General features: G+C 55.3%; 1 protein-coding gene across 2 annotated transcripts in view; it reads left to right on the top strand.

The window, feature by feature from the left end:
- POLE (DNA polymerase epsilon, catalytic subunit) overlaps positions 1–15,576 on the top strand; it is a 44,815-nt gene that overhangs the window by 28,075 nt on the left and 1,164 nt on the right. Inside the window, exons 30-47 of one of the 2 annotated variants that reach the window (XM_072983728.2) lie at positions 1,652–1,873; positions 2,696–2,905; positions 3,128–3,271; positions 3,559–3,699; positions 4,889–5,042; positions 5,139–5,245; positions 5,720–5,896; positions 6,505–6,728; positions 7,546–7,766; positions 8,810–9,014; positions 9,145–9,318; positions 10,457–10,582; positions 11,815–11,947; positions 12,091–12,280; positions 12,618–12,749; positions 13,237–13,430; positions 13,598–13,798; positions 15,431–15,556. In XM_072983728.2, coding sequence (XP_072839829.2) covers positions 1,652–1,873; positions 2,696–2,905; positions 3,128–3,271; positions 3,559–3,699; positions 4,889–5,042; positions 5,139–5,245; positions 5,720–5,896; positions 6,505–6,728; positions 7,546–7,766; positions 8,810–9,014; positions 9,145–9,318; positions 10,457–10,582; positions 11,815–11,947; positions 12,091–12,280; positions 12,618–12,749; positions 13,237–13,430; positions 13,598–13,798; positions 15,431–15,556 — 3,081 coding nt within the window. Of the gene's footprint in view, positions 1–1,651; positions 1,874–2,695; positions 2,906–3,127; positions 3,272–3,558; positions 3,700–4,888; positions 5,043–5,138; positions 5,246–5,719; positions 5,897–6,504; positions 6,729–7,545; positions 7,767–8,809; positions 9,015–9,144; positions 9,319–10,456; positions 10,583–11,814; positions 11,948–12,090; positions 12,281–12,617; positions 12,750–13,236; positions 13,431–13,597; positions 13,799–15,430; positions 15,557–15,576 lie in introns of those variants that run through there. The other variant, XR_012081992.2, reaches the window with a different exon arrangement.

Below are 15,576 nucleotides of genomic sequence, written 5' to 3' on the forward strand. Positions count from 1 at the left end.
CTGAGCTATGCAGTGTCCGTGGTTCCTTCGACTGGTTTCTTATACCTCGACCAATTTATACCTGGTTTCTTGTATCTCAGCCATTTCTTCTATGACAGATGTTTGCGTCCCTTGAATTGGTTTTCCCAACCGCCCCCATTTATGATAATAATAATAATTTTTTAAAAATCTACAAGTTTAACCATTCTAATATATCCGTGTAACTGATGACACCTAATACTTGGTTAAAATGGTAATAACTTACTGAGGGTTCTGGGTCATTTCTCTCCAGCTCAGTATCATCCCTCAGCCCAACAGTCATGAAATTTGATGGCGCTAGTCGCAAAACGTGATCAGTTTTTTTGGATTTGGCCTTTATTTTATTTATTTGTTTAAAATATTTTTACCCCATCTTTCTATTTAAGAAGGTTCCCAGGGCAGCTCACAGCATTTAAAGACCGTATTTAAAGCTAAAAACAGCGGGCGATGCAGAAAAGGATCAAACGAATACCACACTAAAAGATAGTTAACAAAGGCAACATCGAAAATGCATTCAAAGCAGGATGGCACAACCATCCATTTTAAAAAAACCACTCAGGCAGGCGGTCACAGAGGGAAAGCCTGCCTGAAGAGAGAGGTCTTGGCCTCCTTGTGGAAGGACAGCCAAGAGGGGGCCAGGCTGGCCTCCAGTGGGAGGGAGTTCCAGAGTCTAAAGGAGCAGCCACAGAGAAGGCTCTCCTCTCTTGTGTCCCCACCAGACGCACCCGAGAAAGTGGTGGGACTGAGAGAAAGGTCTCCCTTGATGAGCTTAACACCCGAGCAGGCTTCTAAAGGCTCACACGTCTTGAATTTAGTGGCCAAACTGGCAGTTGATTTCAAGTTCAGGGGCCACTTTGTCATGCAGTGAATGGTTTGGTGAATGGATTTAAAAAAAACACATAGGGGGGCCACAGACATACACACCTGGCCAGCAGCAGCCTCTAGCGACTCACCGTGTAGAGCCTCGAAAGTAGGAAGCCAGAGTTCAAAACACGTCAAAGGTGAGGATTCGAGGAGCTTTTCCCGCCTGAAACAGGCCTGTTCGCGAGGAGAGGAAAACAGCTCCTCTCTGCCCAAGGCGCAAACCCACACTGCCAGTGCCACGGAAGACTTTGTTACATTAAATTCTAGTCCCTTCTTCTCCAAGGTTCTAGAATCCTGTGACCCAATCCTAGATGTGCATTGATTGGGAGGTAATTCCTGCTTTCTTCATTGGCGCTTCCTTTCTAAGAAATTGTGCAAGTAGCCTTACCCTTTCAGCTAGCGAGAGCTTGCTTTAGTCCCTTTCGGACGCCCCAAAAGCAGTCAAATTAAAAAAAACTTGTCCCTTAGCGCTGTGGTCCCCAACCTTGGGCCTCCAGATGTTCTTGGACTTCACCTCCCAGAAATCCTGGCCAGGAGATGTGGTGGTGAAGGCTTCTGGGAGTTGTAGTCCAAGAGCGGATACAGTTTTAGAGCAAGAAGGTTGATCTGTGCCGTGGGTCTATCTCGGAACTTTTGACAAATCCCTTTGCGGGCTGAGTGTAATCTTCTCCCGGATAACGAGAGAGGCATAAGGATTTCATCCTTTTGGAATGAAGAGCTTGGAAGGGCCCCCGCGTTGTGCTTCACCCTCTGCCGGGCTTTCTCTTAGGTCTCCGCTACTCTACCCCAAGAGGGCAGCACCCCCTGCACGCAGATCACCGACATGGAAGATTTGGGGATCACAAAGCCTCCCCAGCCGGGGGTACCCGTGTCTACCAAGCGTAAACGCATCCCCACTGCCGAGGACAGCCAGCAGGAGTCACAAAATCAGGAGCTCACGCAGTCCTGGAGGGAGATCCTGGGGCTGCCGCCACCCCTTGGCACCACCAAGGTAATGCTGCATCCGGGAAATGAACACATCTGGGCGTCCCACAGCTGTAATCCATCTCTGTGGTTTCCTTTCTAGTCAGCGCTGTTGGTTTTTGTAAATAAGATAGGATAGATTTAGTTAAAATGTCTCTGGGCCCGTCCGTCCCTCCCGCTTTCTCGTGAAATAGGATCCAAATCAACTTATGTGCGTAAAGACAACATTTAAAAGCTAGGAGCAGAACGTATACAAATATTAAAAAGAAGTTTCTGCTGTACTAAAATAAGATAAACGAAAGCGACACCAAAAGCACGTTTAAAGAAGTAAAGGGACAACCATCAAATTTAAATAAACCCCACTCAGACAGCCAAGTCAGTCCTGGGAAAGCCTGCTGGAAAAGAGAGGTCTTCTCCTGCTTGTGGAAGGACAGCCCTGATGGGGCCAGGCTGGCCTCCAGTGGGAGGGAGTTCCAATGGGGGAGACACAGTCTTTGAGATATAGCAGAGACTTGAGCTGTTTAGAGCTTCATCGGTCAGAACTTGCCAACAGAGCGGCTTGTAACCGGGGGCAGGGGGCGGGGGGGTTGCTGATGGGATGCCTGGCTCATAAAGGGCAACACCGTCCTTGAGACGGCTTCGGGAGCAAGGCGTTTGTACTCCAGGCCTGACCCAAATCGGATCATCATCCTCTGTGAGCTTGCACTACTGATGGTGTCACTGCATTTAATGTACCCGGGGTCAAATCCTGAGGCAGACGATACCATGAGCTGAAAGCGTCGGCATATAGTCTGTGCCAGGAGCCCTCTCCATCGGATGCTCACCCCGCTCGCTCGCTCAATCCCTGCAGGAGGAGCGGTTAGCTTGGCTGTGCTTCCACAAGAAGAAGTGGGAACTCCAAGCCCGTCAGCGCCAAGAGCGCCGGAAGAGGCGGCGGCTGGCGGACGGCGAGGTGGCCCTAGGCGGGGGCCTGATCCGGGCCGGCCCCTCAAAGGGCCTGGGCAACTACCTGCGCAGGACGGCCCGCAGCATCCTTGACCTGCCTTGGCAGGTTGTCCAGGTAAGGACCAGCCGGGAGCGATGGGAGGTGGGATGGGAGGAGTTCAGGGCCTCTCGAAATGCCGACCGTGGGCCTGTCTTGTCACCCTCTGGGCGCTTCCAGGTTCCCACTGGGGCAGCTGAGCAGGGCCACGCTTTCCCTCCACCCCTTTGGGGTCTTTCTTGACAGCTTCCCCCCTTTCCGTCGCCCATAACCCCAGAGGGCTTGCTTTTTCTACCTTAGATTGCAGAGACCAGCCAGCTGGGCCTCTTCAAGCTGTGGGCTGTGATCGGGAATGACCTTCACTGCCTCAAACTGAACATCTCGAGAGTCTTTTGCGTCAACCAGCGTGTCCCGAAACCCGAAGACAGCACGGTGTATAGGAAGGTGTGTGGCCCAGGTGGAGGCTAGGGGGGGGAAGGGCTCTCTTTTTTTTTCCAAACCCCAAATTTACCCCAACTCCCCCATTTCATAAGTGGGAATTATATCTGTTCCGCTTGGAGGTGAGAGCTGATCGGAGTCTACATTTTGGGGGGCATTTTACAATCATCCTCCCTCTGGAGGAGAGGCGGAGAAGCTTCAGGTCCAGAGCGCATGCGCAAGCCCACCGGGGTCCTGTTGTGCGTGTGCACTCCGGAGTTGCTATGCTTCATTCCTGGTGACGCTCTTGGCAGGTGAACAGGATCCTCCCTCGCGCCAACTTGGTTTACAACCTTTACGAATACTCTGTGCCGGAAGAGATGTATCAGGAGCACATCAACGAGATTAACGCCAGTCTCTCGGCCCCCGACATTGAGGGCGTGTATGAGACGCAGGTAACTTTTGTTACTGTTATTGTGATGATGATGTGCTAATGTACATGGAGGGCAAAGGGATGTTCAGACACATCCCATGACTACGTTGTGATGATTTTTCATATGGTCCTTTAAAGGCAAGCAGTTACTCTAGTGTAAGGGTTTTTTAAAAAAACTTATGTTCCTCTGCAACTCTTTCTTTCATTCGTTCATTTGTTCGTTCATGCTCAGCACTACTTTGGGCGGCTTACAATTAGAAGCGATACAAGCCATGTACTATAATGTAACAATAATTAATAAATCAGAAAAACTCTGAACTAATCAGAGTATAATCAGTGGATCGAACATCCAACCAAAGCAGAACCAAATTATGGTAGGACAGGCGGCATAAAAGAGAACAAGGCTTTAAAAAAAGAGTGCCTTTGAAGGCTTCTGTGAACAGCCTTGCTTGGAGCCTCCATTCCCTTAAAGGCATGGGAGGGGGGGGCAGCTCCACCGGGAGGGCGTTCCACAGGGACGGAGCCAAAACCGAGCAGGCCCTGCTTCTAGGCGATGTCCTTCTGGCTTCTCTTGATCTGGCAACTCATTCGAGCCCGGCTTGTGGGAATCGGGTGGCGCAGGCTGATGTTCGTAGGCAAAGATGCTCCAATAAGCTCTGAGGCCAGTGGTGGGTTGCATCACACAAGTGCCACACAGAGCGTGCTTTCTTGGCTGTGTTAGTAAAGCGCAACCTAAAGGCAGTCCGCTCCCTGTGAAGGGGGACCCCTTGCTCTGCAGGACGCCCAGGAGCCAGCTTGCTCTTCTCCCTGCGGTTTTCAGGTAGAAAAAAAAGGTGCTTTTTGCTGGGAGAGCATCAAAAGGCAAGCTGGGGAAGGAGGCCAGATGCTTCGGGAGCCCGGATCCTGCCAAGCCGCAAGCAGTGCCAGAAGCGGTAGAGGGCAGCTGCTGTTCCGTCCTTCTGGAACGAGGATCCAAAGCTTGCTGGCACGAAGCCGGCTTAGCAGGACAAGTGGAAGGAGGAGATGTCTGTCGGGTGCCCTCCGACACTTCCGGACTGCTTTTATAAAGGCTTCTGACCCCAGCTGGCGTCTTTGCTCACCTCAAAGGTTCTGCCCGCCTCTTCCGTCTGGAAGGATCCGTAGCTTGCTGGTGGGTGTGAAGGCCAGTTTCTCTCCCCCCCCTTTACCAGCAGTCGGTTCCTCCCTTCCAGGTGCCGTTGCTGCTGCGGGCCTTGATCCGTCTGGGCTGCGTCTGTATGGTCAACAGGCATCTGGTGAGGCACCTTGCAGGCCGAGAGGCCGAGACCTTTGACCTGGAGCACCTCGAGATGCGCTCGCTGGCACAGTTCAGCTACCTGGAGCCAGGTGAGAAGCGACCCCGAGGCGGAGGGAGGGCAGGGGTGCTCGGCCGAGCAAGGGCCTCCCTCCTCTGAACGTGGGGCTCTGCTTTTGCACCTCCAGGCAGCATCCGCCACCTCTACCTTTATCACCACTCGCAAGGCCACAAGGCCCTCTTCGGCCTCTTCCTTCCATCCCAGCGCAAAGCAGCCGTCTTCATCCTTGACACGGTAAGGGGAGTGGGGGGTGGGGGCAACTGGCCAAAGGGCTGCCGGTGTGGCTTCTTCTGTGACTGAGGCTCACAGAGGGCAGCACGCCGGTCCCGTGGGCTCAGTAGGCTAAACCCCCATCCAAGGCAGTCTCTCGAGCCAGTGGCAAACAGGCAGGATCTGAGAAAGATGGTGGTTCAATCCAGCATTGGAGCGCTCAACACCTCCCAAAATAATTGGTTCCATTGTCGTACTGCTCTAACAGTTAGGAAGTTTTTCCTGATCTTCAGCCTCAATCTGGCCCCCTGTAACTTGAGCCCATTGTGTCCTGCCCTCCGAGATGATGGAGGAGAGATTCCTAGATTCCCTGCCTTAGGCTGTCCTGTCCTAGAAGCCACCCAGCAGCATCTGGTGGTCCCTGCCGCTCTTCGGGCGGGAGGTAGGTTTTTTCTTGTGTCATTCCCTCTCCCGAGAAACCCCATGTGCTTGACTCAGGTGCGTAGCAACCAGATGCCCAACCTCAGCAACATGTATTCAGCGGAGCACACGGCCATGGTGGAGAAGGTGGGTCCGGAGCTGCTTCCGCCAGAGAAGCACACCTTTGAGGTGCGGGCGGAGACAGACCGCAAGACCATCTACCGGGCGATCCAGCGCCTCCTGCTGGCCTACAAGGTAACGGCTGAGAATAAATGGCCATACTCTGTTCCTCATCGGACCCGGGAGGGTCTTCAAGAGACCCCTTCTCTCGTGTTGAGCCTGGTGGATCTGGCTCTTCTCCGACTGCCCCGGCTCCCCGTGGGTGGGTGGCTTCTCCTGAACCTCCCTGGCAGATCTTTGGGTTTGAGGACCACGTCACATGTTTCTCAGATCTGGGGGATGAAAAGGAAGGGATCTCAATTGCAGCTGTGAAAGTCAGACAACTTTTCCTGCATCTTTCGATGCTGCTCAGAATCCCTCTCCTTTGGTTGCTCTTTGACCCCCGCAGAAGAAAAGAATCTACAAGTGCCTGTGGGAAACCTCTCCTCCCACAACCAAACGGAGCATAGAGCCTTATCATTTTTTAAAAAGGCAGATGGAGGAACCAGTCGCATTTATTGTTCTGAAGCGTAATTGCTGACATTGGTTCCTGGTTGGCGGCAGGGTTGGGGCGAGGCGAGGCTCTTCCAGGCTTCCATAGGACTAAGATAAGCGCCAGTGATCAAGGAAGCCGCTGGCCCTTTCCTTTCTTCCTTCCCTGGCCACTTTCCGCCCTTGTGTTCATCCGACCTTCTCCGTCTCAGGATGAGCGCCGGGGGCCCACCCTCATTGCCGTGCAGTCCAACTGGGACGTGAAGCGGCTGGCCGGCGGGATGCCCGTCCTGGAGGAGTTCCCCCTCGTCCCCGTCCAGGTCACCGACGACATCAACTACGGGGTCCTGGACTGGCAGCGCCACGCCGCCCGCCACATGATCCGCCGGTACCTCAACTTGGACACGTGCCTGTCCCAGGCCTTTGACATGAGCAGGTAAGGTTGGGCAATGGGGCGGAAGGCCCTCCGAAGGCAGGGCAGAAATTGGGACAGGCCAAGAACGGCTGTGGCTGGGTCAGAATTGGAGGGTGGATCTCCCATCCCTAAGAAGCCCATCAAGGGCTGAAGCATGACAGCTGAAGAAAGCCAGGTTTTTAGAATTTGTACCAGGCTGGGCTGGTCCCCAAGTGGGAATCATTTCCTTTCATTTTTATTCCACCCATCTAACCAACAGCCACGCTGGACCGCTGACCAGCAATCACAAAACATGAAAGCAACATCATCAAAAACACTAAATGAATTAAATAAATCAAACAGTATTAAACGAGTTAGCATGGGCGGCAGTTGGTTAAGAGACTGATAGTCAACAAGTTCTTCCATCAGCATCTGTTGCAAATCCTGACAAAACATCTGTGTTTTTTTAAAAAGAGTCTCTTGAAAGGTACCAAGGAGGGGGCCCGTGCTGAATCTCAGGTGGCAGTTCATTCCAGAGGTGGGGAGCAGCCACCAGGAAGGCCTGGCTCCTCATTCTCTCCTTCCAGGCCTCTCTTGGGGTTATCAGCCTCCAGCGTCCAGCCGGGAAGGAGGGAGCGAATCAGACAGGCGGTCCCGACTGGAAGTAGCCGTTCTGCCCCCTAACACACATCCCAGAGTTCCTGGATGCTCCGTGGAGGGTGGATTCCAGAACTCCAGGCCATGATGTTCCTGGCTTGGGGGACCCCGGCTGAAGGGTCACAGGAGAACCACCGCTGAGTCGGCTTGGGAGATTCGGTCGCTCCGACCTTACCTGCCTGTCCTCGCTTCTTCCTGCTAGGTACTACCACATCCCCGTCGGGAACCTTCCGGACGACATCTCCATCTTCGGCACAGACCTCTTTTTCTCCCGCCACCTCCACCGGCACAACCACCTCCTCTGGCTTTCTCCCACCTCCCGGCCGGACCTGGGGGGCAAGGAGGCCGACGACAGCCGCCTGGTCATGGAGTTCGACGAGAGGGTCTCGGTCGAGATCAACCACCCGGGCTGCTATTCCACGGGTAAGCCAGGAGGCAGGTGGGGCTGCCTCCCTTCCTTTAGAGCCCTGCCCCCTCCTTTGCTTGGGGTGGGACCTATAGAAAAGGGTTTGAGGCAGGGTGCGACCTTGGTCTTCCGTCTGCTTTTTCATGGGTAGGTATTCTGACTTTAAATTGTCTTTGGTTGCCATTCTCTAATTTTTGGGAGGAAGGGCGTGTGGCCCCAGGGAGAAGCCCCTCCTTGGCCCACAGAAGGGACTCTCCAGGCAGGACAGAGGAGATCTTCCTGTCTGGCAATCTAGAGAGCCACAGTTCAGTGTCCTGAGCTCGGTGCACCAAGGGTGTAACCTGATCCGAAGCTGTTTCCCGTCAGCTTCCCTTTGTGGAAGAAAAGGGAATGCTGCAGACAAGAGGGGAGAGGTGGTGTGCCATTCCGAGGCGCCTTGCCTTTCGGTCCTGTTTCTTCTCTGGGAAGTCTGAGCAAGAGGATGTGGCCGGGGTGCCTCGAGGTGTGTAAGCTAGAGATGGGCACAAACCTCGGTTTGGAGGTTTGTTCGGGTTCATGAGGAGGGCACTGCAGGTGCCGCGTGTCCCCTTCTCCCGCCTCCCCAGCCAAAGCCCCGCTCACCCGCTGGAGCGTCTTCCTCTCCCCCTCCTTCCCCTTCAGCTGTTCAGCCGTTCCCCGGCAGGAGCATGGGCTTGCCTGCCCCGCCTCCTTGTCTGAGTGGGCGATCAGCCAGGGAGGCGGGGCAGGGAAGCCGGTGCTCCTGCCGAGGATCGGCTGAACCGCCAAAGGAGAGGAAGAGAGGTGAGTGGTGAAATTCCAGCCAGGATTTTACCACTCCCAAAATGATACAAACCTCTGAACTGAAGTTCATGCCCATCTGTCGTGTAAACCCTTGGGGAAGACAGCTCCCCCACCCCCAGTTGAATAGTTGAATTCCTCAGTTACTCTGAGATCCCAGATCTGCCTCCTTTGAGGGCAGCTCGGTTTGACCGTCGGAAAGGCTGGAGCGGCGCTCAGCTTTCCTGCCTCCGGGCCCAGACCATCTTGGCTCTTCTTCCAGTCTGCGTGGAGCTGGACCTCCAGAGCCTGGCTGTGAACACCATCCTGCAGTCCCACCACGTCAACGACATGGAGGGCGCCTCTAGCGTGTGCGTCAGCTTCGACGTGATCCAGCAAGCGTCGCTGGAGGACATGGTGACCGGGAACCAGGCGGCCAGCCTCCCGGCCAGCTACGACGAGACTGCCCTCTGCTCCAACACGTTCAGGTGGGTCCTGCGGCTGGGATTTCTTCCCCCCCCCCCGACAGAATGTTCTCAGCGGCAGGACCAGCAGGGAAGACGCCCCCTTTCTCTGGGACTGTGGCCAAGGGACGTCCCTCTCCGTGTTCCCTGGCAGGATCTTGAAGAGCATGGTGGTCGGCTGGGTGAAGGAGATCACGCAGTACCGCAACGTATACGCTGACAACCAGGTGATCCACTTCTACCGATGGCTGCGCTCCCCAACCTCCCTCCTCTACGATCCGGCCCTGCACCGGATGCTCCACAACATGATGAAGAAGCTCTTCCTCCAGTGAGTCCCTTTCAGAGCCCCAAAGAGACACCGTGGCCCATTCGATGCAGTTTAGGTGTTTAATTTTTTGTCCACTGCCTTGAGTAGTGGCTTGCCGGTACGTGGGTAGGACAGAAATGAAATGAAATATATACAGTAACAGGGAGGCGGCAGAGGCAGGAGGAAGCATCCCGTTTTACCGAAACAAGACAAATCTCTGAGGTAGGAAATGGTTCGGCGCTTTGTTTTGCTTCGGTAGGACAGGATCCTTGAACAGGGTCACGAACCGAACGGCGAACCAGCGTCGTTTGTGGGGGTTTTCTGGTTCTTGCCCGGCTCTCGCAAGGCGAAACGTTCCATAGGAACTTCAGCTGCCCCGCGGCTTCGGCTTAGCCCACTAGATGGCGGGCTTGCAGAGAATGCCGTGAAAGGAGCAAATCCTATCGGTTTGCCGGCCATAAACACAACAGGAAAGAAATAAGAGGCGAAACCAGGATTGTATAAATCGCATAACGAACCTTTGTAAGGTGTTGTGTGAAGAATGGTTTCCAGTCTGTGACCCCCTTCAAATGGGGGCCCCCCTTACAGGGCCATAGGCTCCCCCTCCTTGAGAATGACTGGACTGACCCCATACCACCGGCATACTGCTCCCTGTGAGCCTCCGCCAGGGAAGAAGCCACACGAAAGGTTCTCTGAATCCTTCCCAAAGCAGCCTTGAGGGCAGGGGGTCACTGGAGTTGCAGCAGGCTGCTGAGGGTGCTCAGGTTGGCACCGAGGTCTTTATGAGTCCAAAGCCTGGTTTTTAAAAAGGAAAGCAAAATACGACCAGTGCCAAGTAATCTTCAGGAGCCCGAGAGCATTCTGGGGGTACCTGACGGTCTTTGAGCAAATTAGCCTCTTCTTGAAGACAATGGGTTCTTCAGGAGAGGCAGCTTAAGTTCCCGCTTGAGGGTAGTCCCCTTTTTCCCCCCTTGGCTTCCCTCTGAATCCCCTTCCCACAAGCCCCAGGAACCTTGCAAGGCTTCTCTTCCCCGCTGTCTGGGTCCCCGAGGATGAGCGCTTCGCTTATAAGAGGACGGCGGAGAGCCCCGTTGGTGGCTGTGGCATGGCCCACCTCGGGGTGCTGCTCCCCTTCACTTGCCCTCCTTCCGCCTTCCAGGCTGGTGGCAGAGTTCAAGCGGCTAGGCTCTTCGGTGGTTTACGCCAACTTCAACCGCATCATCCTGTGCACCAAGAAACGGCGCATCGAGGACGCCCTCGCTTACGTGGAGTACATCACCAACAGGTGCGGATGCAGCTGGCGATGGGGCTGTGGAGAGGGGATCCCTGGTTCAGGAGGAGGCGCGAACTGGCCTTGTGAAATGCAGGTTGAGGACGCCTTCCCGTTACCCCCTGGCTTAGGTTCTGCCACTCCTGTGATCTCCAGGGCAAAGCAGTAATGGGAGAAAACAAGAAAAAAATCTTGGCGTCCCAGCAGATTTTTGGTGCGATCAGAGCCTGGCCGACCCAGAGGTTCTTGTACAGCAACTTCCAGAAATCCTGCCTGGCAGAGGCTTCTGGGAGTTGTAGTCCAAGAGCATCTGGAGACCCATGGCAGGGCAACCACTGGCTGACACATTCCCAACCATCATCCCTCGGAGGGCAGGTGTGTGTGGTTCTCCTGGCCAAGGGGCCTGTGGTGGAAGACCCCCCCCCTTAGGTCTTTCAAGGGAGCCCGTCCTACCCTCCTCCTCGTATTCATGCCCCCCCCCAGTATCACCCCCCACACACACACACACTGGCCTTCTGGGCCTCTCCTGCTTCGGTCTTGCTTGCTGGCGCAGAGCAAAGCTTTCTTCACTGACCTGGGGCAGTGGGAGTGGGGAAGAGGACGCTGCGAACGGCCGAGGGCTGGCTTTGGAAATCGGTTTCCCCAAGAGGTTCGTTGGGGGAGGGTCTGTCTTTAGGCACCTCTCGCAGAGTCCTTTGCTCGGGCTCGTTTGTCTTCCGAGCAACTGGGGTCTCGTTGCAGACAATCCAACCCTTGGACCTTGCGGTCTTTGGCTTTGCTTCTTCTGCTGCTGCTGTTTCTGTTTGCCCTGATTTGTTCAGCTCTCTTGGCCGTTGATGAACCAGCCACTCGGGGGATCTCAAGGAATTCCCAGATGTGCTCAGGCAGGGGTTCCCCACCTTGGGTCACCCCTGGTGTTCTTGGACTGCAACTCCCAGAAGCTGGATTCAGCACCAGTTGTACTGGCCGGGGTTTCTGGGAGTCACGGTCCAAGGTGACCCAAAGGTTGGGAAGCCCTGCCCTGAGGGGCTTCCCAGGTCGCGGAGGAACCACTGAAGCTTCCCCCTCCCCTTTCCATGACGTCCGCAGAGACCATAGGATGCCACGCGTCCGCTTGTGTTTCTTGCTGGGGAAGCAACCAGGCGAGCTTCTAACGGGTGGCTTGTGGTTTTAGCCGAGGGCCTGGAAAGGGCTGGTCCTTCCTCAGCAGACCTCCTGCCATCCCCTGCCCTCCTTTTCTCTTCCAGCATCCATTCCAAAGAAATATTCCACTCCTTGACCATTTCATTCTCCCGTTGCTGGGAGTTCTTGCTCTGGATGGACCCAGCCAACTACGGGGGGATCAGGGGCAAAGTGCCCTCCCGGATCCACTGCGGCGAGGTAAGAGGCCAGCGGAGAAAGGATCCCTCGGATCCCCCCACGTGCTTGGCCGCGTGAGCCGGGAGCAGAGTCCCTGAGCTTCAGAAGGAAAAGGGGGCGAGGCTGTGGCACAGCTCATACAAGCAGCGGCCCATTTCTTCCAGGAGGTAAATGGCAAACAGGGAGCAGAGGCAGAAGACAGTGAGGAAGAGGAGAAGGAGGAAGAAGACGAAGACAAGGAAGAAGGGGAAGGAGAAGGTGGGGTGGAGGAGCAACTGGAGAACTGCTGGAACATCATGCAATACCTGCCCCAGGCGGCCTCCTGCCAGAACTACTTCCTCATGATTGTGTCAGGTAGGCGAGGGAGGCCCTTTTGGGTCGAGGTCCCACTGAGGATGCTGTCCTGTCTCTGAAGGACAGGGGGGGGGCTTCTCCCACCGTGGCCAGCCCCCCTTCCTCATCTCTTCTGCTCGCAGAGCTCTCGTGGTTCTCTCCGTTCCCCTCTTTGCCATTTGGCTAGTCCTGCCCAAGAGGTCCTGGCCAGCACGTCCACAGTCATCAGGGACATTCCCTGCTCCCATTCCCAGTGGAGGCCGGTAGCTGTTGGGGGGGGGAGGCGAGGCAGGGAGAGCCCCCTGCAAGCCGGGTTGCGCGCATGGGCACCCTCACCGTTCATGGGTCTCTTTCCCAGCCTACGTCGTTGCCGTCTACCACAGGATGAAGGAGGAGCTGCGGCGCAACGGTGTCGGAAGCACCCCCATCAAGCGGCGGACCAACAGCCAGGCGTCCCAGGAGGCCGTCGAGAAAACGGGGGCCACGGCCGGTGAGAGCCGACCCCCCCCAATCACGCCCCTTGCTCCCCTGCCCCCTTGATCCAGACAAGAGCTGCCCCTTCAGGTCCCCATGGCTGAAGCGGGAGGAGTTTCCCGCAGCCTGCTTTTCCGTCTCCATTCCAGCCCCTCGGCCTCAAGAGGAGCCCCGCGAAGGCTTTCGTCTTGCTTGGCATTCAGTGATGAAAAAACACGGTGGGAACTTGAATGTTGAAAAAAAGGAAAGAGGCCACTGATAAATCCCACCAGCCGAGTTTCAGTTCCCCTTCTGGAAAGCTGGAATCATCGTAACCTGCGTCACAAGAGTAGAAGGAGGGTGGGGGAACTCGTCATGTCTTTTTCTGCCCCGTAAGGGCCACAAAACTAAGGAATTGTTCTATTCCACCCGTAGAGGGTTGGGTTGTTTCCTCGACGGGGTCAAGTGCCTCCGTGTGTGTGTCTCTTGACATCCACGTCTGCCTGCTTCCTTCCTCTGCCCAGGTGTGATCACCTTCTCCCAAGACTACGTCTCCAACGAGCTGACCCAGAGCTTCTTCACCATCACCCAGAAGATCCAGAAGAAAGTGAGCGGCTCGCGACGGACCACGGAGCCGTCGGAGATGTTCCCGGTCTTGCCTGGCTCACACCTGGTGCTGAACAACCCCGCCCTGGAGTTTGTGAAGTATGTCTGCAAGGTGAGCCCCCCCCCCCCCGGGTGTGTCATCCGGCAGAGGGGTGGGGTGGGGAAGAGAGTTCTGGCTGCGCAGGGGCAGAGAAATGGGCACCCTTCTCTGCGGGGGGGGGGTTACGCACAGGTGAGAAGCCTCACCCTCTTCTTCCTCACCCACCCACCTGCTCCCAGGTGTTGTCTCTGGACCCCAACATCACCAACCAGGTGAGCAAGCTGAAACGGGACCTCCTCCGGCTGATCGACGTGGGGGAGTTCTCGGACGAGGCCCAGTTTCGGGATCCCTGTCGCTCCTACGTCCTCCCGGAGATGATCTGCAAGAACTGCAACTTTTGCCGAGACCTGGATCTCTGCAAGGACCCGGTCTTCTCCCAGGTACGCGGCACCCCAAACACCACCACCTCAGGGCTAGCGTGAGCACCCTCCTGCCTGGGTCCAGGGGCCCCCTCCTGGCAGAGCTGCCTTTCGGTCACCCGTCCCCAGGAAGGAGGTGCAGAAGGTTCCTCAGGTTACCCCGAGGGGTCCTGTAACCATTCGGTCGCTTCTTTTACCTGGGTTGGGGGGTGCCCAAGAGGGTCAGCACGCGAGCGATCAGGAAATGCCCACTGTCGCCCGCACTTCCCCTGCGTGCTGTGAGTTTGACTCCTGAGTGCTTCAGGGAAAAAACACAGAGAAGCAAGTGGTTGCTTCTGGTTGCCAATCAACCCTCCGTAACACTCCAGAGAACCCAGTAATGCTTTCTGAGCCTCTCGGTACCCCTCCCTCGACCCCTTTCGGGTGTCCGAATGAAACACGGCTTGTTTAAAACTTTGTAAGTTTATTAAAAGGCAAAAAAGGAGCAAAGTATGACCGCTTGGCAAAAGATCAAATGTTTCAGCGAGAATATACCAGCAGCACCGTTGTGACAGAGCTCAAAGGCGTCGTAGGGCGTTTCCTACAGAAAAAATGAAAATAAAAGGCTAATCTGAGGCTGTCCGTGCTTCCAAGCACGTACAGAGTTCTCCATGAGAGATAATATGAAGCATAGTGCAAATAGCCTCTGCCATCCTTTCAAAGATGATGGTTTAGTCTAACTGGTTACCTTCCACCTTCTACCCCATCATCCCTGATCTTGAGAACTTGACCAGTCGCTCTGCGTCTTTTAACAGGCTGTACCATCCGGGTTCTTTTAATGAGCTGTTCTGGGTGCTTCCGTTGAGGTGCAAGGAATTTTCAGCCAGATTCCTTCCTCCTGCAACTTCCGCCAAGGTCACAGTATCTTTTTCCTTATCTCGAGACAGCTCTCCGATTCTTAGCCTGTTCTCAAAACATTTGGGGCTTGGTCAGTTCTGCTTAAGACATATTTCAGGTTTTAGAGACTCAAGGCCAACTCCATTGCTGCTCGGTCCTCCACGGGAGGACATGGCCCCTACCCTCTTTCCCTATAGGCAGGGCCAGATCCTTTAAATCCTTAAAGATGGGCTTGGACGGCCGCCGGGAGAAGCCTTCACCCTGATTGATGATGGCCAGGATTTCTGGGAGTTGCCGTCCAAGGACACTCTGGGTTGACCCAAGACTGGGACCCACTCACTGACCCTCAAGAAGACATTTATGGTCTTTGAGGAAGAAGCACTTTTCCCACCCAGATAAGACAACAGATCCCCCCCTGCCGTCTGGTGAGCCCTTCCTCTGTCTCCTCTTCTTCTGTTGACTGCCCAGAGCCTTCCTCACCAGGCTGTCCCTGCTTAAAATGTTTCTCCCCTTCAAATTGGACTCTTCTTTCCTTTTTGGTCTCTTAAGTGGAACTGCCCTCATAGGCCCCTTCTTCAGACTATGGTCTGCCCCCCCCCTGCCCTCGAGGACCGCCTGCTCTGACTGGCAGCTGCTCCCCAGGGTCTTCTGCCTCTCACTTTGCTTCCTGAGCTCACCTGCCTGGAGGCGCCTGCGGTGTGCAAAACCTCCTGCTCTCTGCCTTTGCTTCTCTCAGAGCGACCTCGGCCACATCGCCTACTCTTCTTCCTCCTCCAGGACGGCTCGGTGCTTCCCAACTGGGTCTGCTCCAGCTGCCATGCCCAGTACGACTCGGAGGCCATCGAGATGGCTCTGGTGGAGGCCCTGCAGAAGAAGCTGATGGCCTTCACCCTTCAGGATCTGGTAAGGAGGGATGGCGCCCG

This window comes from Pogona vitticeps, chromosome 14 (assembly GCF_051106095.1).
Source record: "Pogona vitticeps strain Pit_001003342236 chromosome 14, PviZW2.1, whole genome shotgun sequence".
Taxonomy (NCBI): domain Eukaryota; kingdom Metazoa; phylum Chordata; class Lepidosauria; order Squamata; family Agamidae; genus Pogona; species Pogona vitticeps.